Source organism: Paramormyrops kingsleyae, chromosome 20, assembly GCF_048594095.1.
Source record: "Paramormyrops kingsleyae isolate MSU_618 chromosome 20, PKINGS_0.4, whole genome shotgun sequence".
NCBI classification, from domain to species: Eukaryota; Metazoa; Chordata; class Actinopteri; order Osteoglossiformes; family Mormyridae; genus Paramormyrops; species Paramormyrops kingsleyae.
Genome location: NC_132816.1, coordinates 6,948,821 through 6,974,910, shown reverse-complemented (window position 1 = coordinate 6,974,910; position 26,090 = coordinate 6,948,821). Strand labels below are relative to the sequence as shown.

At 42.2% G+C, this 26,090-nt stretch overlaps 1 protein-coding gene across 3 annotated transcripts; it reads left to right on the top strand.

Annotated features, from left to right (window-relative positions):
* Positions 1–1,737: 1,737 nt before the first annotated feature.
* Positions 1,738–7,458, top strand: LOC111850721 (homeobox protein OTX1 B-like). Of its 3 annotated transcripts, none has more exons than XM_072703832.1 (4): positions 1,738–2,101; positions 4,465–4,650; positions 5,085–5,236; positions 5,784–7,458. In XM_072703832.1, exons 2-4 carry the CDS (start codon positions 4,554–4,556, stop codon positions 6,519–6,521), a joined length of 987 nt encoding a protein of 328 aa, XP_072559933.1. In that variant the 5' UTR covers positions 1,738–2,101; positions 4,465–4,553; the 3' UTR covers positions 6,522–7,458. The 3 variants fall into 3 exon arrangements, with proteins under 3 accessions (XP_072559933.1, XP_023680679.2, XP_072559934.1); XM_023824911.2 differs by lacking the exon at positions 1,738–2,101 and adding an exon at positions 2,647–2,839; XM_072703833.1 differs by lacking the exon at positions 1,738–2,101 and adding an exon at positions 2,869–2,957.
* Positions 7,459–26,090: the final 18,632 nt, after the last annotated feature.

Below are 26,090 nucleotides of genomic sequence, written 5' to 3'. Positions count from 1 at the left end.
AACAGCAAGTTTGCAGAATTGTTGCACAATTACTTTTTGCCTTTGTATGTTGTAGTCCGTATTTAACTTTGTAGTCGGTCGGGATTTACTGTATAAGAGTTTGAATGACCTAGTTTGTTTCTTTTATACCTGACAGGTTTTTATTTATTTATTTATGTATTATTATTATTATTATTATTATTATTATTATTATTATTATTATTGCAGTCTCTTTGGACGCTGTAATTAATTTGCAGTGTAAAGGCCTATATTTGCACGTGCTCGGGTTTTCACGGGTACTTGCTTTCTTTTTTCTTTATACCTTTTTTAGTAGTTGGGCAGAGCGTCACATAACGTGAGGAAGACCTAGCTTTGGACGTGCAGTGTTGGGCTAAGTGAAAATGTAATTTCATTCGACTGTCGGTGACTTTCTTTGAACATTAGCTCGCTTTCAGATTCGGCCTCAATTAGAATGAGTTGATTTTGTGAGATCTACAAAAGCACTGACCGAAGGCGTATTATGGTCCCTGGAGCATCTCACCGACCCTTTGAGAAGCAGTTAAGGAAACAGTGTGCCCTCCATGATATTCTGTTACCGTATTTTATTGGCATTTCTTTAAGAAAGTGTGGCTTGAAAGGTGCTTTCATTGATTGTAAGACCCCAAGAGTCTTTCTTGTCTTATGTAATTTATTTTCCGGATCGCCTGAGTTTCTTCTATCCAATTCTTCTAGCATAGCCCACTCTAAGCAAAAAGACTGTCCCTATTTAACTTAACTCTAACTATTCTGAGATGTAATTCTAAGTGGGGATTAGTTTATCATTAATATTCATGAGATGAGGTAACAATAAAATTTTTAATAAACAAAAAGGATAAATCAATCTCCCAATCTTACAGTATTGCTAGAACAAAAATCTGTACAGATATTTTAAATGACGTGTCCGTGTAGAACGAGAAACAGAAAAAAAACCCTACAGACATACTTATTTATGAAAAAAAAATCTACTCATAAAGATGGAAAATAATCATAGTTAACCAGTCACATTCAACAGAACTTATTACCAGTGCAATGAAAAACGCTTGGAGCTATACCTACATAACCGTAGCCAACTACATAGAAGTTGGCTACGTCAGGTAGTTTTAGAAAACTCGGTGCTTTCGGGTGGCCAACATTTTAAAATGTATTTTTTTTTTATCTAGAAAATTGTTCCAACTACATTTTATTAATTTAATTGCAGGTTACCGGACTTTTACCTTCATCCAGTAAAATCTGCGTTGACTCTCTATTGTACACAAAACGGAAGAGAACTGTAGTATTTTACGTAACTTCAAATACCAGAGTTTAACAAGGGAAGTTACTAGGTGCTTTGATATAAATATAACGACGATCATTTTGAAATAAAATGCTTGACTAGGATTCCTGGCAATATTACACATTTTTATATTTCACGTTTTTTAAATAACTTAATATAGACATTATAAAAAGCACAAGAAAAAAATGTATTTCCTTCACCTAAAAGCTCCGCAGTTGGTAATTACAGCAATGTAATGGACCATTAATTTTAAAGCCTTTTATTTTTCTCTTTATTTTGTTTTCTTTTTCCGCTTTCCTTTTGCCCGATATTACTCTGCAGGTTTTAATTTGTCCTCAGTTTAGGGAGGCGGGGTTTCGAAGCAACTCTGCGCAATGAGTGGCCATCTCTCCAGTCTTTTAGAAAAAGGGCGCCTGGTGATTGGTTAAAGTGGGCGGTTCCGCAGGTGTCTTATGCTCATAGAAGGGCAGGGTGGAGAGAAGGTGATCAATCTCCATCGGTCTACATTAACAATCACCTAAACACAGTGAACGACACATACAAGCGGCTAGCAGTAATGCGCTTGATTTATTTGATTTTGAAACGCCGAGAAGTACAGGGACTGACGCGGTAAAACAGCAGAATACGGAAGAGCTATCAGATTTAGAATAAGACGCAGACGTGCGTTCGTCTTTTTTTTTTTTTTTAATTATTCATTTTCGATTTTTGTTTCACAGTCGTTTTCTTGTTCAAATAAATTCTATTGGTGGATACTTAAAAACGGGCACGCCTCAAAAACAGAAAACGAAGTGGAACTATAACCTTTAAAAGGTATGTGTATGAGTTTTTACTATTTTAAAAACATTTTTAAAACTACTACTTCATTGTATATCGGCTATGCTACGGTGAACTACATACAATTAGTCTATATCTCACAACGCGTATATACTTGTGCAGTTAGATCAAACTTTTTAATTAACTTGGTAAATGTTTTGCGGCGAACCGAATGCATGGGCCTGTGTATATGTATTTTTTTTAATCGTAGTAAATTTCGCCAAAAGTTCTCCCGACTCCTCTCTCCCGTTCCGTTCCTGTGTTAAAGTTCGCCGCTTTGTTCCGTTTTCGATTGCGGAATTCTACTACAAGTGTTGGTTATCAATTAATGTTCACGGAATCCTGCTAACTAAAATTATAAAATTGATTAAATATAACGGAGCCTTCCACTTCTCGGTTTTTGGATGGGGCTGATTATATTTTTATTCTCATGGAAATGAATAATTTTCAGAACCCGATTGCCCATTAAAGGGTTGAATCTATTTAGTGGGATAATTGGAGAGGCGTGTTTTGGTTTTGTCAATTTATTTTGCAGATAAGGCCCCTCCTTTGAATGCTCTCCCTGGAGGTCTAATCTAAATTGTAATTGAGTTAATTTGCACAGACTCCGAGCCCTTTCAGTCTGGTTAAACTCCGTCCTACAGCGTTAGAAATATATTTCAGGAACATGCAGAAAAGTCGGCGTTTCTTGCGATTAATTTCTTTGTCGGTGGACTTCATTGCCTGGCGTTGCAGGTAATTGACAGTCAATTCAGATTATTGCAATTTTGCAAGCACTAGTTTTGAAAACCTTGGATGATTGTTAAAGCCACAGGGACAATATGCTTCTGACCCTCGACAAGGATTCTGACTGGTACGATAGTTTAAACAGGGCACGGAAATAGTCTTTCTTGCTACGTCAATCGTTCGCATTACCCCGTTCTTTCTGTTAAGTGATTTTAAAAAATATCTAGCTCGCCGGGTTTTTTTTTTTTTTGAAATATTGGAAATTTAGGCCTATATTTGTTGCACTTTTTAAATGTGGCGTTTTAGACTAAATCCGACGGTCATGAACGCTGTGTAACCATGAACTACAAATAATGTTTATATAAAATTGTCAAAGACAGGCCAGTTATCTCGCTCTATTCATTGCTAATTTATATGTCCGCTACATTTTTATAGGCAAACCTAAGTTTTGCGTCTGATGTTTTTCACTGGAACTTGCAAACACTCCAACTTTCAAATGTAGTATGCGTGGAAAATGTTTAATAGGAAACGGCAACTAACAGTTTGAGATAAAATGACCGATCACATAATTTGTTGTTTGTGTATAAAGAGGCACGCCAGCTTGATAAGGTCATAGCGGTGGCTGGGTGATTGAAACAGCCTACTAAAAATGGAGTTACCACAAATTCAGTTGTCCTGAATCAAGGTCACCCACAAGGAATATGTAACAATGAAATGGTACTTACAATATTTAGGACATAAATTAATCACATTTAAATGGATGTGTTCCCTAAAGTCAGAGCGATACACGATATTTAAAAAAATAGGTGGAGAACCTGATCTTTTAGGCCCTACGTATCTAATTTAATTCATTGTCTAAAATTATTTTATTGATCAATACCCTATTAGCCTATACATTTTGCAGTTATGGTCCAAATAGACTGCATCTTTCACTCTAAATATTGTAATCACCATGCAGTTTAGCGGGCATTTTATTAACAATTTGTTTGCTTGTTTAAAAAAGTCTAGAAATAATTCGAGTATTTTCCCTGTTTTAAAAATTAGCTATTAATTTTATACTGTAGCTACTGGAGATTTATTTTATTGAAATTATGGCGCTTTTCATTTTTATTAAAAAACATAAGTTTTCCGGGTGTTGTACAAATTGGCTGTCGCATTTGTCAAATCATGTATTTAAGGCCTACCACTGTACCCCGTAAAATTGTGTCCAGCGGTGCCTACAATTAGAGGTTACACGTTTTTGTATTAAACGTAATTTTACTAAGTAAAAATACTGATTTCCGTTCACCTTTCTTGCTAATTTAACCAGGTAGGCTTATTCGAATTTGCAGTACAGAAAAATAGTTTAGCTACACTTGGAAAGGTGGCGATACTGACCTGTTTGAATTGGTTTATATTTTTTTCTTGGTTTGTGGAGCTTGTGTAAATATGTGCTTGCTAGTTGTAATTTTAATTCTATTTTTTAATTCAGTTTTCAGTTTCTCTTCTATACTCGCCCCTTTATCTGCATCTTTCACTTGTCTGCCTCGGAAACATTTTTGCGCTTTTCGTAGACATGTTTCGTACGTTTTTACTGTAAGTGTTGGGTAAAGGCACATGGGACCGAGGGTTTAATATGTGTTTTTCCCTTACAGTTTAGCCAATCGCCTCTCCGTTAAAGTGCGAGGTTTGGCAAATTTTATTTCTTTGGCAAGATCTGGGGAAACCCGCGAGCGCTTCTAGCATGATGTCATACCTCAAGCAGCCCCCGTACGGCATGAACGGCCTGGGGCTGAGCGGAGCGGCTATGGACTTGCTTCATCCTTCGGTTGGATATCCCGGTAAGCCCTCCGGTGCCGCCTCTGGTAGTAAATGCATACTTTTTTGTCAAATCGACAATTTAAAAGAATAAGTCTTAAGTTTTAAATCTAGTCCCACGTGCCGCTTTAGGTCCTAATTTAGTTTTATAGTCTAGTTTTGAGGCGGTGCTATGTTATGCATACTTGTAGGTTAATTTTTTCCTAACTGATACGAGTTTACATTTAGTCAGTGAATCATTAAAAAGAATGACTTTCGTCACCGTTATGCACAGAAAAAAATATTTGCTTAGAACAATGGAAACATTTAAGTGGAAGCTTTGCAGCGTTTTTGGGAGATTTAAGCTTTTTCGTCCAGTACCGTAACTCGTGTAGTAACCTAATCTTTTGATGTTGAAGAGGATGAAAACAGTTCTTTGGTAAACCGGTTATGTTTTTTTTTTTTTCTCCCCTCACAGCAAATCCAAGGAAACAACGTAGGGAGAGGACTACTTTTACGCGGACACAACTGGACATTTTGGAGTCTCTGTTTGCCAAGACTCGATACCCAGACATATTCATGAGGGAAGAGGTGGCACTGAAAATTAACTTGCCTGAATCCAGAGTACAGGTTGGACTCTTTACTGACATTATTTATATTTTCCGTCTTGCATGACTAAGATTTATATTGTTTCTTACGGATATTAGATTGTGTTGTGGTAGTTTCGTGGCTTATTCTTCAGTTGGTTTATTCTTTTTCACTTTAAATAGCAAAGCGGAGAGGGTTCGTTGGCCCCCCCTTGTGCTGACTTTCTGTAAATGTGGCACGCGGCCTCCCAAGTGTTGCTGAGTGTCTTTAATAACGCTGAAGATGGATCCCATTACATAAGCAGATCCGTTTGTTTTATTACATTTTTAATTGAGGATATTTGTGTGCGTCGTCAATTTCAATAAACGCATGCAGCACAGGCTAGTTGGAGTAACTTTTCAAAAATGCCAGTTGTATCTGAAGGGCGTGTCCAGCTTTTCCTGCTAACTTTTTTTGTTGTTCCTTTCCTTGGAAAAAAATAAACATCAGCATTTAGTCAACACTTAAGTGAATGCCGCAGCCAGCAAGCTGAAGTAGATAATTGATTTTAGACTAAAAGTTGTGTGTGTTTGCCGTCATCTGGGTCCAGGTTTGGTTCAAGAACCGACGGGCAAAGTGTCGTCAGCAGCAGCAGAACGGCAACAACGCCAAGGTCCGGCCGGCCAAGAAGAAGTCGTCCCCGGCGCGGGAGAGCACTGGATCCGAGAGCAGCGGCCAGTTCACCCCCCCTGCGGTGTCCAGCGCCAGCAGCTCATCCTCGTCTAACAGCTCCAGCTCCTCCAACAACACGGCCATCAGCACCTCTACCTCCATCAGCACCCCAGTCTCCTCCATCTGGAGCCCGGCATCCATCTCCCCCGGGTCGGCCCCGCCGTCCATCCCCGTGCCCGACTCCGTGCCTCCCACCAGCACCTCCTGCATGCAGCGCTCTGTTTCTGGGGCCACGGCGTCCTCCTACCCCATGACCTACAACCAGACCACCAGCTACAGCCAGGGCTACCCGACGGCGTCGGGCTCCTACTTCAGCGGCGTCGACTGCAGCTCCTACCTGACCCCCATGCACTCTCACCACCACCCACACCAGCTGAGCCCCATGGCTACACCCTCCATGTCGGGACATCCGCACCACCACATAAGCCAGTCCTCTGGACACCACCATCACCACCACCACCACCATCAGCCCTACAGCGGTGCTGGTCTGGCCTTCAATTCCTCGGACTGCCTGGATTACAAAGATCAAACGGCCTCCTCTTGGAAACTCAACTTCAACGCGACAGACTGCTTGGACTACAAAGACCAGGCCTCCTGGAGGTTCCAAGTCTTGTGATTCATTTTTTCCCCCTCCCTACCCCCACCCCCCCCTTTTGTTTTTAAACGGGACTTAAAAAAAAAAAAACTCTAAAAGTTAAAGAACATTCGTCCAGATTACTTTTTATATCCCTTTTAAGAAATGGAAACGTAACCAAAAACCTGTGTGAAATTCACAGTTTTTGTTTTTACTTTTATCAATGAAGAATTTTAAACTGGGATGATTTAAAATGCTGGACAGTTTGTTGTGACCCTACGATGAGCGGCGGGTCCCCATAACCCATGTCTTCTAATGAAATGGATGTATCCCCTGTAATGAACTCCCACCTCTCTGGCCCTTTGACCCCATCCCACCTTCTGTATAGCTTTTCTTAAAACTTGTTTATCTAGCAGGAGGGGTGGAATTGAAATAGTCAGCTACAGAAAGGAGCTGTTTGTAAATATGTATTTGGGTCAATTCAGTGACCGCAATTAGCTGGTTTTCCTGGATTTGAAATTGTTTTAAACATAAGTGTGCGCGTTTTCCCTAAAGACAAATTGGCAGTAAAAAAAAAAAAGAGAAACGCTTCAAGGTATTCACGACATTCGTTTCTATGGACAACTCTAGTAATTTTAAGGTCGTTATGGATGTTTATTTTGTAGTCCAAGATTTAGTCTGACCAATCGACAATTCAAACGAAATAAAACAAACGAATGTTGTATCTTCACCCGAGTTGCTGTGTTTTAAATTCAAGCGAAAATTTAAAACTCCTTCCCGTACGTGTTAGACATTGTCTCTAGTGTTGTATTTCGGGTTCATTTCAGTCGCAGCACTTGGGTTTCCTGTTCCCGAAGTCGTCCTTCGAGAGAGAGCGAGAATGTGAATTAGACATTCAATTTCAATATTCCAGTGAAATGTGGAAAGCGAACGCCCTTATACATTCGTGTCCATATAATAAAGATCAGTTTAACAACAAGCAGGTTTGTGAGTGGAGTGTTATTAAAATCGTATGTTTAAAGGACTCGCGCAGTGTCTCCACCCCTTTAGACGTATGTAAGCGGTCAATTTCCCCCCTCCTGAATAGGATGTCTTGGCGTTTGCACGTCAATATTTTGTTTGGCATTGCTGCTGTTATCCACATTAAATTATGAAAGTCAAACTGGTGTGTGTGTATACACATTAAGAACTAAGGTCCGTTTCCATAATTCAAAGCGAAGTCAAAAGGTTGTAAATAACGTAGTATTATCCGATTTAGTTATATAAGGATTGCTTTGGAATGCGGAATTAAAATACGCCTATCTTCGTGAAAGCTTTTGAAGGATAATCAAGGTCACCACCCCTTCCTATCTTAAATGTCAAATTGATGATAGTGCCGTTTCTTCCCGCCAGTCGCAGCCACGCGCCTCAGATTAATTAGATAATTCTCAATAAACGAAATGTGTGGCACTGAAGCATGGGCTGCTTTTTTGGGGGGGGGACAGTTAATTATATTTAACTTGACGCATTTAAAAAAATGTCTTTTAAAGGTGTTTACATTTTGCTAGTGGGTGAGTAATAAAATCCGAAAATTATAAAAGAGTATAGGCTAATAATTAGTGCGCCGCCTATTTCCCCACAGAATCTCGTTAAAAGATGTGTTATCGCCATTAGCCTTGAGGGATATTGCTACTCGTGATTCGCTAATTACTTGGGCAGGGCGACCTCCCTGGTTGCGAGTAAAATAGGCCTATACTATAAATATGAGATTTTACTGTCCGGCCCCGAAAGTGTAAAAAAAAAAAAAAAAAAGTCTTGCATTACGGTGTCTAAATAACACACTAGTTTCTATTAAATGATCATATCAGGCTCTTTCAAATCACAGGCGCTCGAAGCAATGACCCCGCTAAAATTACATTGTGTTAATACTTTTGGGCAGTCCGCATGCAGCCCAAGTCGTTAGCCTAAAGGTGACATTAAAATATTTAAAATAGCAAACATATCTCACACATCGCAGTATTTTTGCTCATGTTATTTGAATTTTTAAAACCACACTTCTGGTAAGATATGGCAACGAAAACAATTCTATAGATCCATCTAATAAATGTTTTAATTCAATAAATGTTCCAAACATACGCATTGCTCATTGCCTTTTTAGGCGCCCGTGGTTGATGTGGGATTTAGTATACGAAAAACAAGATAACAGGGCGAATCACGATTTCAATTAACACCGAAACGTGTTCTTCATAAGTTGCGAATTAATAAGTGCCAGCTGAGCAAACAAAGGACGCTAAACAAATCATCCGCGACAACATGAAATGTGTTTGTGCTGCTCCGCTCCCGCAAAGACCCACCGCGCACTGACAGTAGGCGACGGCCGCCGCTAGTCCTTCAACAAACACGCCAGGATTTGGTAAACTGCGTTCAAACAAGGAAAAGTCATCTTGCATTTTCACAACAAAGAATGCTAATTCTGGGCTTTCGCAACCCCGGTCCTATTCATGTCTATTACCTCCGTTTTAATTTATCAGCCATAGGCTATTAGTCTAATGAATACATATAATTCAAGTATGTATAGTTTAATGTTCAGTCATGTAAACAATTTGAATTTATTCATTAATTTAACTTAATTTAAATGCATCAAGCCAGCATGCACTTCTTTCCTTTGTTTGGCGATAGCTCTTGTGGTATTTTTATAATGTGACGAATATTTACTTCAAGAAGATGGTACCGAACATAATGGGATGAGTTACTTTAAAAGCTACCAAAAATTAGACATTTTAGACCAAAGTAGTAAGATTCTTCAACTACAACTGAATTATTCATTGAAATTACAAAATGTGACCGTTCAGATAAGAAATATGTTATAATCGACCAATTAAATAATTCCTCTGCTATATCCTGACGAGAAATAATACGTGAAAAACGTGAAACACAAAACTATTCCTGAGATTATCGATATGTTATTCCGCATTTCTGTAGTTTACTGCCAAGAATCTATTATGTCAAATTAATTAATGTCAGCAGACGTTCCATAAGCACTTTTACATGCAGAAATTGTCACAAAAATATAGCTAATGGAAATAGGCTACGTACTGTCTTCAGGTAGTGATTTATTAAAACGTGTTTAGCAACGAGGATTCAGTCGTGACAAAAATACGATCAGGGTGTCAAAACTGCGTTCCTGACGATTTAATTATGTAGTAAGCCGTGTTATTTGCATTTTATTAAAAGTGTATCGAATTTTATACTTTACTTTCAAACCAAACACAAAGTAGGCCTAATAGAAGAACAAATAATTTTTGTAACAGAAAAAAAGTATCCATGATATTGCCCTAGAAAGATTTACACTTATAGCGTGGTCCCCCTATACCAACTTCGTGTGGGACACACTGCTTACACACATCAGTGGTACGAACAATGCTTTGCGCTGATACGATTCTTCAGAGTAAAACGTGGAAAGGTGTTAACTACGTCAGCGGCGGCTTTATGACATCGCAGGCAATTTCCAGTCTCTTCTGACTATCAACTCGGCAGTATTAATGTTTATCAGTGCTTTCGGTGATTGGGATTTTTAATTTTGTTTTTTGATGATGCTTCATGTTTTACCTTCTGACTGCAGTTGCTATATCAACTTTAACTGTATACATTTAGAGACATTATTAAAATGCGCAACAGAGAACTTTTTTCTATGTATGTTCCATTAATAAATTTTGCTGTATTCGTACTTGGAGGTATTTATCATGGGAACCAATAAAAGACGGAAAACACGCAGCTTATCTGCAATTATTAGTGTAATAGGCCACTCGTGCAAAATATAGCTGTCGGCATTCGTTATTTTCGTGTACTAAACATTAACGTGCCCGTTACATCACGAGGCCGCCTCGTGCCAGCCTGAACTTCTGACAGCCACCTTCAGCCAGATGAACGGCAGCGATTGCAACAGTACAGACGTGTTTACTCCCTTGATTGTGTTAATGCCGGATTTGCTAGCTGATCTATCCAGAGGACGACGTGAAGCGGTCGCTCCGTTTTTGCATGTCTGGTTGTAATCAGGCTGTATCTAAAGCAATGGAAGGACAGCATTTTCCATCCTAGAACTGACAGACGTTTGATTCGAGCCATCTGATCTTGGTACCTTGCCCATGAATGCTAAATTCAGCGGATTATTACGGGCCTCAGCCAAACATCAATAAGGCTTTCTCCGATATCTGCACAGGGCACTGATTCACAATTTTCAATCTTGTTTTATTTCAAGGGCAGTTTAATTTATTAAAAATCAATATAGATGCATACACACATGATTTCCCGTAAAAGCAAACAGCCTGAATTTTAGAAAAATGCTGTTAAACAGTCACTATTTGTGAGCAGGGATCAAAACGATGACAGAAACTTTTAAGGACAGGACAGCATCCAGAGTACCAATGACTCCATTAAAGATTAGCTCAGTTTTCCTAAGATGCAGGTATCGGCTACAACATGTTATAATGAACAGTGAATAAATAGTGATTCTGTAGGATTTAGGCCATTAAATCGAATATGTAATAATAATTATACTAGCATAACTCAGCAATACTTAATACGTATATGGTTTGTCTGTATGACATAACTGTAGTTAATGACTTATGCATCAGCTTAACCTGCCTTAACAATTGCAACCATTTTTAGGAAGCATCCCTCAGGAGGGAAACGTTCACAGCCAATAGCGTTCTTAATTGAAGTGTTCCGATTAGGTGGCAATGGCAGATCCTGGGGGCAGCAGTTGTGTATTCCACAGGAGGAGTAGAGATGTTTCTCTGGACAATCGTTACCTGTAAAAAGTAATTAAAAACACATACACACAATTCCTGACTGAACAACATTATATTAGGCAAGTAATTCAACCTAAGATTTAGGGTTAGGACATGCAGAGCAATATATACTCATTTTAATATTAAAGCGTAGGCATAGTTGGTTTATTTCCAGGCAGCGAGACATAGTACTTTCCAAATATTTATAGCTAGCTATTTAGAGTACTTCCATCAGCTGTAATAGAAACCCCAGTTAATGTCAGGATGGGGTAATGTGGGATATCTCCGATCGCCTTGTCCTCGTCTTGAAGGAAGCTGAATCATCATGGCGCTCGTTACACACTTCACGTTGCCCACATAGTAAGAACGGCTCCCGGTGGCACGAGGTGGCGTGACAACGGCACGCGCGGTTAACCTGCGGCAGCGGCCCTGGCGTGACACGGAGGCGCGCGCTAGCCGCGTCCTCCGCTGGTGCCGCGCGTCCTCGCTCCCAGGAGATGGACGTAATGGGCTGTGGAAGAGATAGGAGGTTCAGTGGAAGAGTCAGCACGTTCCAGAGGCGCCCGGCTCCCACTTCCCCTCATTTGTAAGGGTTAGCCGTCTGGCGAACGTGCTGACCGGAAGCACTGCAGGTACGGTGGGTGCCCGGCGTCACAGGTGCTTCACCCCCTTTGAAGGATCCGCACCCCCTGTGCCGATCCAGAGATCGTGTCCCTTTCTGAAAGAGCACATTTGTGTGCCATTGAAATCGGTGAGGCTGTAATCGGATATTTCGGCCTTCTTTTTTAGGGGATTGTACTGTAACCCAGATCTTTTCAGATAAACCCTGCTGGAAAGAGAATTAACAAGCTACCCGGATAAATTTGAAATCAATCATGAATCTGGGTAATTTCCATTGATTGTAACTTTTGTGGCTTTGTTTTGAAGTTAGACGTGTGGTAATTGGATATTCCAGCACACGCGGATATATAGGCTAGGTGAAAGCTGGTTTATTTACATACGTCTGCCTGTTCTTTTATCAAACTGTAAGTAATACGGTAAAATATAATGAGCGTTTGTTTAAAAATACATATTTGTGACTGTGAGACATGGCTCCTAGTTGCTATATTACACTATAATACATGCAAAGCAAGTACTGTTACATGCCGTTAGGGTTTTAAAACACAAAGCACCTAAATATATATGTCAATGAAAAAAGTATGGGGAATGTACAAGCTGTATGTCGCGTTCAGTTTCAACGTGTTTTTCTTGTTGTTCCTTACTTTGTAAGTTCAAAAATAAGTATGCGCCCTTTGAAAACATTCAAGTAGTGACAGACACAATTTCACACATAAAACAGCAAGGTAATATAATACGCTTAATAAGAAACAGCTAAAATGCGTAGTTCGGGTAGTGTTTCCTTTGGCCGTGACTCCGATTTTTTTTTAAGCTTTGGAGAAAAAAAGAAAAAAAAAAACAAAACAAAGAGGAACAAAACCAAAACGCGAAATCTGTCCGGATATTCTGTCCATTTTCAGCATCGGTTCTTGTAATTTTTTTTTATATGAAAATCCTCTTAGAATGCAAGTAAATAGATTACGATACAGTGAAGGATTAAGGAGCGGTGGGTGCTGTCAGATTAATCCTGAGTACAGAGCGTCAACAGTCCTGACACTGCCATGGACGCCGTTCAGGAAAACGGCTCCACTACTTAAAAGGCATATGTAGCTTTCCGCCATGGATAACTCTCAACAGTAATCTCGAGGGGGAGGGGGCAAAATAACAAACCGCTATCTGTGCACCAAAACCTAAAGTTCAAACTGTCCAATAATATCCGATACGAAATGCCAGAAATGCTGTCGAATTTTTTTGTTCCTTTAAAAATAACTACTCTGACAACTTAGCAGTAATATAAAAGGTCGCCAATACACATTTTCAAGGAAGAAAAAATTGAATTGTATTTTGCTTTGGACAAGCGTATACTGACACTGGCGCGGTCGGAAACACCATCACAATTTCGTATTCTCGAAAGAAATGAAAGAGAAGTCATAAATAGCATATGAACAACATATAACAATAATAAAAAACGACTAAGGTTGTTACATGTTATACGTTTATTTAAATGGAATTTTAACACAGAGATAGTCTACATTACAATTAAAAACGAATCGAATCAAATGTAATCAACATCATGCTGTTATCAGAACAGTAATATAAATATGACGGTATAACACATATAGGCATATTAATTACTACTGTATCATGTATAATATATATAATGCAATGTATAGGCCTATGACATAATATATAGATTATATAATAATAATAATAATGCAAGTAATTAAGTTGATACATAGCATTAGCTAATAAAACTATTTTTTTTTCATACCGATCCTGATGCCGAAAACCTAGGCCGGTATAGCTTAATTTGAAGGGCAGTTTTTTGAGTTACGCTAAAAGGAAGTAAGAGTTAATTTTGGTAAAAAAAAATATATATATATATATATATCTGTACCGCTCTTATATTTCAACATAAATTGCAATAAACTATATATTAAGCTTGAATCCTAATCAAATGGGATGTTGCGCTTTCAAGTGTGGTCAGGTTAACGGCTAGGGGGGGAAACTGCGTACTCTAAGAGTTGTGCACGTGTCTGTATAAACCATAAGTTACTGCTTGAAACAAATAAAGGATTTTCAAATATGACCCTGAAAAATGTACGCGAAATTATCATGTGCTGCATAAAAAAATTACTCCTGAGTTGCTAGAGCTGCGGCTCACTTTCTCTGAGTCAGAAGCCGAGCGCTGGGAATGACGGACGCTTCCCGGTGCCCTTGATTCGGGATTTTTGTTTCAAAGCGCCGTCTCTCCCGGAGACAAAGCGGCCGGTGACGAAGGGGATGCCCATTGTTGTGCTGCGGCTAAGCCTAATCAGGTGATTCGGATGACTCGGGGCTCTACTTAGCTGGATACCTAGCGGCTTATTTCTAACAAACCTCCATGGCTGGAAATTTCACAAGATAAACACAAAGAGAACGCTTACAATGCCAGATCTGCTGGATTTAAATAAGTAAAGCAAGGAAACAAACGGGAACAGTACAAATATTTTACTAAAATGATTGTCAATAATTTGCTCTTTCAGACATCTAAATGACATATTAATATACTTAATGAGAGGTATAGCATTACACAAAATGAGAAAATGTTTCTAAATTATAAAATTTTAGGGCTCAGCCTCAGGCCTGTGGGATTAAGGCTGAACTTGTTCCGAAGACACAAATACCATAAGTTTGCTATTAGGGGCGAAACGAAACATTTACAATAAATGAAATCTAAAACTCAGATAATATACTTATCTGTTCTCACAAGAACATAGTCAACTTTATGCCTGCATCGAACTTATAGAAACACCAAATATTATAATAGAATTGTACGTTATACTTTAATTTCGTTGGCTACATGCTACAGTCAGGTAAGTATACTATTTCCAAATAATGTGAGTGCTGCAGTTAAGACTGTGGGCTAAACATCTCTTAGGCACACGGAGAAGCGCATTAATGCTTCTGAGATTAGTCATGCGCCTTTCACTTGCCTTGCATCCATTTCTACTTCAAAGGCAAAAGTGGCAACGTGAGAAATATTTGGCCGCATGTATAAGTGGTACATTGTGTTGTTCCCGGGACACATGTGGTTGTGCGTTTTAAACCTTGGGCAAAATTCCACCTTTTAAACTCCGGAAACTTAGATGGCATAACCTTAAACATTACCCATGGTGTGTGTGCGCGTGCGTCTCTCTCTCTATCTCTCTCTCTCTCTCTCTCTCTCTCTCTCTCTCTATATATATATATATATATATATATATATGTGCGCTTGTGTGTGTATTTTTTCTGAAACAGGTATGTAAGTACAAATGTGTATTACAGTATGTGTGCAGTTACATTTAACTATATGCAAAACGATAATTGCAATTTCTTTACAATAAGAATGTTTAGACTAAGTGTAGGCCTGTTATGCGCGTATGTATGTACACAGAAGAAATGTATTTCATAGTTACGTGTCCGCTTGCATCCCGAACCCTTATGAATGGCGCAGTAAAATCCGTGTGTGGGTCGTTGACAATTTTTGTTGTCATGGAGTTTTTCTCCGAGCTCTCCTTCCTTCGAAATACACCTGCACTGAAGCGAGTGATGGCATTTTAAAATGATAAACCATTTCACACATCAGCTATTAATGAACAGCTCACGTTCATATTACTGATTTATGCCACATTACCTTTAATTAATAACTAAGAATTGCATTAATTAACACTTAAATATACTGAGTTGAGATCACTGAATAGTCTGATTGCTGTGTATTTACTGAGCCTGTTGCTGAAGCCTTGAGATTATTTTCTCTGTCTTTCCAAGAAGCTTTTCAATAAATTAATTGCTAACAATGTCATAACACGTATGTGCAACAACTGTCTACATATTTCTGTACATATTGTATTATAGACAGGGGCGGAAAACTTAAAATCCCGAACATCTACCTACATGAGTTTGAAGTATTTATTTCACTGTGTTTTTTTATTATTATCTACTAATGGGTAAAACTAGTTAGATGTTTAACACATAGTCTGTATGTCGAAAGCAGCTCAGAATACCATACATTGCGCGTACATAAGAACATAAGAACTATACAAACGAGAGGAGGCCATTCGGCCCATCGAGCTCGCTTGGGGAGAACTTAACTAATAGCTCAGAGTTGTTAAAATCTTATCTAGCTCTGATTTAACGGAACCCAAGGATTCAGCTTGCACTACGTTATCAGGAAGACTATTCCATACTCTGACTACACGCTGTGTAAAGAAGTGCTTCCTTAAATCCAGTTTGAAATGTTCTCCCGCTAATTTCCACCTATGGCCACGAGTTCTTGTATTTGAACTACTGTATGTATGTACTGTATGTATGGCTGCAATTCTGTTGTTACTGTTGAAGTCACGTCATGGAATTCTGTTAATTGAACTAGGTCATCTTGCGTCTTGTTTTTATTTGTACCATCCCACTACTGGACAGAGTCGGCATGATTGCATCAGATTTTGAATGGGTGTGGTTTTAGGAGGGCTGGACCAATGGCACGCTTAATGCAGCAACAGCATCGGAATATGCAAATGACTCTTTAGACTTTAGCCTGGCTGAGTAGTATCTCGAGCACAGTGGCCTCTGTACCATTTTCCATAGTGAATAAAATCTAGCTAAACTGTAGACTGATGCTTAATTACAGTCATGAACATGGCCAAACAGGTAGCAGTGACCAAACACAATACATGTGTCTGTGTAGGTTCTCAGTCATCCAGGGCATGATAATCTTAGGGGGCTGCATCGAAGGCAGCTGGTCTTCTTGAAAAAGTTTCACCTCTCATCGGAAAGAACTGAAGAAGCCTTTCGGATGAGGTGAAACCTTTTTGAAAAATTGGAAAAATAAGTCCCGTTCCCTTCAAGCTCTTAAGACAAACAAAATACACACTCAGCCAGTCCCACATACAGTGGAATTATTGTTCTATTCATCCAAAGTTTACAACTAGACAATGGGATATGCAGAAAGCGAGTAATTCTCATTCTTGCTTTGAACGTCATGGGAATCATGCCATTTAATTTTATTTTTATGAATGAGCTCATTCAAAGGAAAACAGCCCTGTGATGTGAAACTGGCTTCCAGGTAGTAGGTGTAGCTCTCCAGTTCTAGATATTAGGTATTTCCAGTATGAGACATAGCTGAAGGTATTACGCTGTGTAATGGGGCAGCGGATATTTACAGAAGGGTAATGCCCAATCAGTGATCCCCGTTTATTCCACGTATTCCAGACATAGGACAAGGGGAGGTTAATTTTCTATATGGAAATGTTATTACAAACTTATTGAGTTTATGTCTTTGTCACATCCATCCATCCCTCCATCTTCACCTTGTTTGTCCTGCTCTGGGTTATGGTGATTAACCATCCCCAGACGTCACTTTATCCACCCAAAAACTCCCTTAATGACATCTTATGGCAGGTGGCAGAAGAATAATTAATGATCTGGACCAACAGGTTTAAGATAAAGTTTCCAGGACTAGACCAATCTCATATCCCTGAGCAAGATATTTAAACTAAATTAATGCAGGCATCACTCACTGATACATATGAATACATAAATATATTTGCTCACAGGTGTGGTATTAGACATACGCATATATTGTGTGTTGCTCTCCTACTCCTGACTCTGAAGTCAGCCAGCTGCAGGCAAACATCTGCAGGTGTTTGACCAACATGATGCCATGTGAGACTGCGAAGGTGAAGGAATTTAAAAATGGCTGCAGAAGCAGGGCCAATGGTATTAACCGGGAACTTCAGCCTTGACCTTTGGGGTCTTTGATGTTCCTGCCGGATGCAGAGGGGAAGAGGGAGCAGTTTGGCGCAGAAGGCCGGATGCCTCACTGACGCACGCTGCATGCCGATCACTTCAATAAAAATGTCAAAATGAGTCCCACTGCATCCTTGTGGCAGGAGGGGGGATGAAATCGATGGGGGGGTTTAATGGAAGGCATTCATCAAACATTGGGATATTTCCCAGATCTGTGCCATCCCATCCCTCTCCCTGTACAGTGAGGCTTTACGTCTGCCACAGTCTGAGCGCGGGAGCGTCTGCGGCACTCCGAGGCTTTCGGCGCGGCCGGCAGAGTGCCGGAATAATGGCTCTACTCCATCTCACTAAGCCGTATTGGCTCCACATAAGAAACAATGAAACTTCATTTGAGACCAGATTAGGTTGGTAAAATAAAATGAGAGAGCGTTTAAAAAAAAAGAGCGGCAGAGATTGCTGTTCTTTTCAGCCGACATTGTCTGTTTTGTGCAATCTTGACGGGTTTTCTTGCGTTTTGTCACTAATACCGCGAGGACCTGTAAACTGGGATTTTTTTTTGGCAGCCAAATCGCTGTAACCCTCTTATTTGATGTTCTAAAAAGAGATTAAGTTGGTCCATCCTCTTTGGGCTGCGCCTGTCTAAATTGGCCGATACAGGCAGGATTTGAGATACATTGGAGGAGCTTAGAAGACGACGTGATTGCCAGAGTCATCAGTGGTACAGTCAACAGCCATGGGAGGCCTGCAGGGATAAATGGAGAGGAACATTTTTATCTAGCACATACAAATCCATACAAATATTAAATGTGCAGCGGAAGAAAACAGCATCTCCCACCCCCGCCCCCAAACCAGACGGATCCCGGCTTCTATATGTTTGGCTGGCGCACAGAGTCGCGATGATCTGCACGCTTCTTTCATGTGTCCCGTCATATAAGGGATGACGCTACTTCTGAGGACGTTAAAAGAGGATCTTGCTTTTTTTGTGTTTTCCCAGCACCGTTTCTCTCTGGACAACGGGTGCATATCGAGAACGGGTATGTTATCCCATCCATGTAAACCTCTGATTAATCTGGAGTGCGTTTCCCATAAGATCCTGTTAGCAACTCATTCGGTTGCCTGTTTCCGACGTAGCTAGCGACTCTGCTTTTGGGACACACGGCCCCCGGTCATGAAAAGGCCCTGCTTTTCCCCAAATGAGACATGGTAGCTACTTAGGAGTCGCATTTCGGCCACAGAGAGAGAGAGCCACTGTCACATCGGTGGGACGCTGAGATCTATGTGGATGGGGGTCGGCAAGAAAAGCAAAAGTGGCGTGTGTGTGTAAAATAAAGCCACGCTGTGAAATAGCCTCCGGGTGATAGTGGGTGGAGCCTAAGCGAAGATCATAGCTTCGAATTAATCTGCACTCGGTTTTAACATGCAAACAACCATCAAGTGAATAAGGCAAGGAAGAAACAGTATACCACATGTATGAAGACATTACAATATGTTACCGGAGGAATATACATGATAGGCAGCAATGTTACATCCTGTACTGTGGTTATGGAAGATGGATGGATGTTATGTCACATGATATTAACACTTTGTGCTTTTCATTTATAAACAGGAATCATTAAGAATGATTTCGTAATATCTATCCAACTCCAGAGCGGGGTGAACACATATATCGGTGTCAGACGTGCACTGACAGACACAAACGTGCATCCACAATCCCCTACCCTGGGGTGGGAGGCTGTCGGATGCTTTGGCTACCCCTCCCCTCGCCGGGTTCATGACCTCCATACCTGCCGTCATGGCTGTCTGCCCCGAGGTCGGCCTGTCCCCACTCTGCCTCCAGATGGCGCTCTTCCTGATGGGAGGTCCTGGGCAATGCTCCAGCCCCAGAGAGCTAAGGGGAGCAAGGTGCTCCTGTCTGACATTTTCAAGTTAATGGGCTCTTCATATGAAAAAAGTGGAGGGTTAAAGGTGGGTGTCGGCAGAGATCCTGGATAGCAGTAAGATAACACTGCTCTGCTGTGCCGAAGGCTGCCGGCCCCCCAAGCCACGCGGCCGACAGACGGGGCCGGGCTGCGATCTTCCTTGCGGCAAAAAAGCGCCGGGGAAGGTCTCATATTCTGTTCCCGGCCTGCCGTGACAATGGCGTATCTGCGCAAATCGACACACCTGTCAGCCGGCCCTTTAAAGGGATTCTCTGTCAGGGCTGCCCCCCCCATGCCCATTATGCCTGCCGGTGGGGAGGTAACCGGCCCGGTCGACCGGCTGCCAGGGCCTCCCTGCATTCAGGGGAGAGGGAACAAAACAAAATTCTCATATCAAAAAGGGACAAATTAGAAAGTAAAAGGAAACAAGACAGTTCCCTGTCAGCCACCTTGGAGAAAAGTGGCAGGAGGTGGGGCAGAGGGGGAGGGAAGACGGGCACCTGAATGGGCAACTAAATGTGCAGCCGCCCTGTTTGTCACACCACTGCTGCGTCCTTAAATATGGCCACTATACATTACTATACACATGATAGTCAAACGCGAGAGCCCACAAATGGGCATCTGTCACACTCCTAACTGGTCAGATTTTCATTCCATCATCCAGTCAGGCATAAAATTGAATAACTGGCTTTAAAAATGACAAGTCAAGTAGTGTGGTGTAAAAAATAACCTTAGAATTTTGAGAGAGTTCATGTTTCCGCAGTTATATGAATAAGAATGATGTATTAATAACAGACATATTTAGACACCCCTGACACTCGAGGCACCTTATTAATCGATCACCCAAGCACCCTATTTACCAATCGTTGGTAACATTTTACTAATACATTCATAAAGCATTATAAACACAACTATATTTATAAAAAGCCATGACACATTACAGTCATGTTTATTTTGGTCGGATGCTTTGGGGATGCTTTGTACTGTATTATAAAGGTATTTGCATTATGCATAATAAACATGCCTATAATGTGTTACGACTTTTTATATTTATAGCCATGTTTATAATACTTTATGAATGCATCATAATGCATTATGAAGGTATATATACGCTGTGGCTATGGCAAAGGAATGGCAAGTCACAGTTCCTTTAAATTCAATTCATTATACCCCTACGTGTTATTTAAGCACAGTATGTTTGGCATTCCCAGCATCTCCAAAGCAGATGCTATAATTATTTAGAATTAGGGTTAAGGACATTGTCCCTGTACAGCTGCTCAATCAAGAATTCCTAACATGTGAACAAACATACGTCTTCTTGTTGCTTTTCAAAAGATGACATAACCGAGCGATGAAGTAAAACGAGGTAACCTTCGAGGAAGCCTGAGTCGTCTGAGTCATTACTGTGTTACGTCCACAGAAGGAGCAGAAACACAGCAGGATAGCAGAGAGGAGTATGTGGGCAGTCACATGACCCCAGCGGCGGGAGGCACTCTGTGAGATTGCAGGGGCCTTGGACGGCCGCGCAACAACGGCTCTAACAAAGTTAAAACACAATCAGCCCGTGGCGGCCCGTCTTCTCTTAGTCTCCATGGCGATGGAACTTTGATTGACAGACGCTGGGGCCTCTGAGAATGCTGCCCCTGGCATGGTCTAATAAGTTCAGCTGTGTGCCACCCCAGGGAGGGAGTGGCCTTTTTTATACGAGCTTATGCCATTTAAAAAGGGCCCGTGGAGGGGAATAGGGGTGCGTCCCCCCCGCTTCATGCTAATGGCCTCTCCCACCTTCCGCCATTCCTGGCTGACGCGTGCCAGCTTCTGTGAGCACAGACCGCAAACACCGGCCTCCCGGATGACCTGACGTGGAGCCGCCGACTCACTCCTGTCACCGGGAATCGGCAGAGCGCCCCCTGCATTCCTGCCTATTAATTACCTACATTTTCTTGTCTGCGGAATTATATTCCGGGCAAAACTGATTTTGGATAATCCCTAAATTCGCCCGGCGTTCTCCGCCGATCCAATTAGGCGGCGGGGTATTGATCCGGATTCTAAAGCACACTGATTGCTCAGAAGGCCGAGGCTGGAGTCAGATGGATAACGGCTCCACGGGGGGTGGGTTGGGGGGGGGGTAGATGTTCATTCCCATAACGCAAAGGCGGCGAAATGTAATTGGCCGTTTGAACTATTCACATGTACAAATGTTCACAAATGGACTCTGGCTAGGCCAACTCCCCGCTCCCCTAAACCCCCCGCCGCCCCCCCACCCTCACCCCGGTCCCCTGTGCCCTGTTTGCCACTGTCCAAGGATACAGGCAGCTCCAGGTGAAAACGGGAGCGCGCGAGTCATCAAGGACATAATTAAGAGGCTTAGGTGAGGCCGCACATGCGCACCCCCCTCAGGAGCGCCCCCAGCTTTTAACCTCCACGCGAGGTGTTAAACACCTCCATTTCTCACCCGTTTCTCCTCCTCGGGTGCAGGAGAGCGCCGCTTCGTCCGGCATTAGCAGGAAAAGGAGGTAATTAAATACAATTACTGGCCGATGGCTTTTCCTCTGAGGTGCAACCTGAGCGCCTGTGTGGTGGTGGGGGCCGTCTGGAGAAGAGTGGCCAGATGAGCGATGAGGGGAGTCGGGGGGGGGAGTGGCACAGCGGCAACATCAGCACGTGTGTAATCACAGGCCTGGTGGCCAGCGTGGGGACACCTCCTCTGAGCCAGCCGGGTAGGTAAATATCGGCCGAGATGAAATGCGACATGGCTGGTTCGTGGTCTCCGTCTCTCAGTATTTGCTAAAACATTTACATTCTGTTTGTTTAGCACACACAGGATCAGCCAGTCCCTGGGGCGTTTGAGGTTAAGGCGACTCGCTCAAGGGCTCAACAGTGCACTCACTCTGCTGACTCTGAGATCTGAACCAGCGTCCACCTGATCACAGGCACAGTGTCAGAACCTGTCCCCTAATAGCGCTGACAGCTGTATAAATCACCGACCAGATGCTACAAAATGACCAAGGTCCTGCCTTGTAAAATGGCTTTCTTCTGCAATATACATTTTATTATGGTATTATAGAAGAGAAACAATATTCATCCAAAACTGAAATAAAAATGACCTTCTAAGGTTGTGGTGTGATTCGTCACATTTGTACTTTATTATCTTCTAATCTTCTAATTTAAATCCCGCCTGTTTGATTGAAACACCCCTATATATTAAAATTGAATCACAGACTATTATTATTATTATTATTATTATTATTACTACTACTTTGGCAATGTTTAGAATAGGATATTACAGTAGTTAGAATATAAAGTCTCAGTGCAAATTCCTTTAATTTAAAATACATATACAATTAACCCTCTCAACGATATATGCATCCCATGATGCTACACTCTCCCTCTGCGGGGGGGTTTCTGAATGCAGAGCTGACATTGTCCACAGCTGGGTCTGTAACCCATTTGTGACTCAGCCAGGTCTGAATCACTGAATCTGCAGTCACTGTTGTCATTATCCTGCAGACAGATTTCCGTCACACTTTGTGTGGTCAAACAGCAGTCTAGTGACGGATAATTCACCAGTGCTTGTGTATTGGTAAATACTATATTCCCATTTTATTTATCTTTCGGTTTTATGGTTATTTACTTTACCTTCTGAGTTTCATGGAGAAAATAGGAATAAATGAAAATTAGCAGAGCTGAAGCGAGGGAGATCATGAGAGAGAAAGGGGTGACGAGAATGAGAGAGAAGAGGGGGAGAGACGGCAGAATGACAAACAGCTACTAATAACAGCACTGTGGCTGAGAGTGCTCTTACTGATGGATAAATGTCCAGGTGGGATACAGGGCTCAGGACTGCCTTATGGTATATATGAGGCCAGTATGTGGATCAGCAGATTAGAATGCTGTGTCTGTGATCAGAAGGTCACTAGTTCAAATCCCAGGATTGGCAGAGTGATCCCACCCTCGGGCCTTGGAGCAAGGCCCTTAACCTCAGGGACTGGTTGACCCTGATTTCAACTTACGCCTCTTTGAATAAAAGCATCTGCTACAGAAATGGAAAAAATATCGGCTCAAATATAGAGCTTCAATAAATCAGCTAGTTACAAGTGGCTAGCTATTGAATAAACCGCTACCGGACATTTCGGTTGGCCCCCGGTAAGATGCTGGCTCGTTAGTCTGGAGGCGGGGTGACACGGGCACCGTGACCTGGCTCTCCGAGCCGCCACCTGGCCTTGCCACGCACCTGTCCACTCCACAATGCACCCGGACGTGGCCCCAGCCCAGGTAAATCCGGAAGTCGCAGCCTCAGCGGACGACACGGCGAAACAGGAGGGTTAGAGGCGGCACGACGAAGCGCAGAGGAATGGCTCATTCAGAGCCCAGATTCTCCTTTAATTACACCGCATCACATGGGCTGCGCTCGCTGACCAGCGCACTAATTGGGCACTTAATTTGCCTGGGATCAAAGAGTAATTAGAGCTATAGACTGTCATGGTTGTGCAACACACTCCAGCAAGCAAGCAACTGCCCCCCCCCCCCCCCCCCAGCTACCCCCCGCCTACACTGCCCTCTCCCCAATGCTCTCGGCACGCCAACAAGTCTCTTTCAAGAAAAGCTTTCTCTTCGCATTTCTATTGTTTTCTTTAAAACAATGCAGATGGGGATTGTTATGCTAGGGAGCATGCGGGGAGGGGGATGCGGGGCGGGGGGTCCATTGGTTTTGTCCGGCTGACCCTACACAACATTGAAGGAGCGAGATGTGACAGAACAAGGGAGCCCCCATGCCGAGCACTGCCCTGGTAGCCCCCCACCCCTCCACGAGCAGGTTAATTTAACCGCTGTGGCTAATTAAAGGGGAGGGTCCCGCAAGGTGAAACGTCAATGCTTTCGGCTGCTGCTTGCTGCCCCCTTTGTTCCCCTAAAAGCGGCCGTGGGAGCGTTAATAATTTGTCACTTTCTGTCCCTTTTCTCCCCTCCCATGTCGCTTAAGTGACGGAGCGGCGCTTCTTTAGGGACCGTGCCCCCCCCCGGCTCCTCATTCTTCTGGCCTTTCAAGGTCCACAGCTCTGGCTCCACCTTTTCAATTTGGGCTGCTAAGCTGCTGTGCTTGGGGGTGGGGCGGGGCAATCAGAACCACCACTGCGGGTGGGGGACTTCAGTGACGGTAAGGCTGAGGTACAAGTCATCACAGTCATTGCAACCCTATTTTCAAACACCCCCCTCCCCCACCTGCTGGACACAGGGCTACTTGCAGAATTCTGGTTTCTGATTGGGCCTGTCAGACCCCAAAACGAGCAAAGATCAGACATCCAGCTCAACTCGAACCTTCGGATTGGCTTGTTCTCAGTCACTACTCAACGTATTCCTATGCCATGAAACAGGGCAGCATAACAAGAAAATGGTGCGTTAGGAAAGAGGATGTCTGTTTCAACATCTACCCAAAAGGTGGAACATCTAGTCTACCTCGTAAACTTCTTTGTCACATAGCGAAGCGGCGTGATTAGTAATAGTAGCAAAACAATTACAATATCATTATGGACCCAGTACACTATTGTTAGTAAATAAACTGATCTTGCTGATGTAAATTAATTTGCAAACAGCAAACTGGGATTCATCTTATGCAGGAAAAAAGTGAAACAAGGCACTTCTCTCTCGTGCCCCGTGATTCATCTCCAGCCGAGGTAACTGTGCCTCACACCACTGCTCTGTGACACAACCATCTGTGGGCCTCTGTTCATTTTCTGGAAGTCGTAAAATACGAAGGGTAAAGTAGTGGCTTAAATTACAGCCAGCTCCAAGAGCCGTTTAACTGCAAGACCGCTGGCTATTCAGCAAGTTCCTGCAGATCGCTAGTCAAACGTAATGGCTGACAGGCCTGAGTCTGTATGGAGAACAATTTATACCCACAGTTCCTGGTGAAGTTAGTTCACACCAAGTATTAATTTCAGCAGAGCAATTAAGAGCTGAGGCAGATCAAAAACCAGAGCACGTATCCTTCGATGGAGGGGCTTGTAGCTCCGGGTCAGACACACAATAGAAAGAGTATTTTAAAAGATATATATTAGGAACAATTTAAAAAAAACCTTTCAAAGAGTAAGTGTGCTGGACTCTTAATTCAGAATGGCTTAGAGCTGGAAGGCAGAATTTGCCTATGAAGAAAAGCACGAGAAAGAAGGAAAGGAAAAACAAGTCAAAGCAGAGTAACGGTGAAGAAGGAGGGTCACACGTGGAGTACGTGTATCTGGAGATTCGCTCCCGGATAAAACGGAGGAACACGGCCCAGGAACACGGCTTGTTGCTTTAAGACATGTCACTCACGGCTTTCAGTCGGAAGCCTTGTTCTGGAAGAAGGTGAATGGCTGAGTAGTTTGTCCAGCACTAACAGGCAAATGTATTATTCAAGGTCAGGCCGGGTCACTATTAGGGGCGGCGGCAGGTCGGGAGCATAATTAAGGATAAAACTCCGCACTGGCCTTAGAAATGGTCTGATAGCACTGATGTGCTGCGACCCCCATTAACTCTGCCAAGCAATATTAGCATATTAGCATTCACGTCCTCCGCAACTGAAGTTT

Coding starts and splice junctions, on each gene's coding strand:
- LOC111850721 (XM_072703832.1), top strand. CDS start 4,554: ATGATGTCATACCTCAAGCAGCCCCCGTACGGCATGAACGGCCTGGGG. Junction 4,651..5,084: donor TCCTTCGGTTGGATATCCCG/GTAAGCCCTCCG, acceptor CTCCCCTCACAG/CAAATCCAAGGAAACAACGT. Junction 5,237..5,783: donor TGCCTGAATCCAGAGTACAG/GTTGGACTCTTT, acceptor ATCTGGGTCCAG/GTTTGGTTCAAGAACCGACG.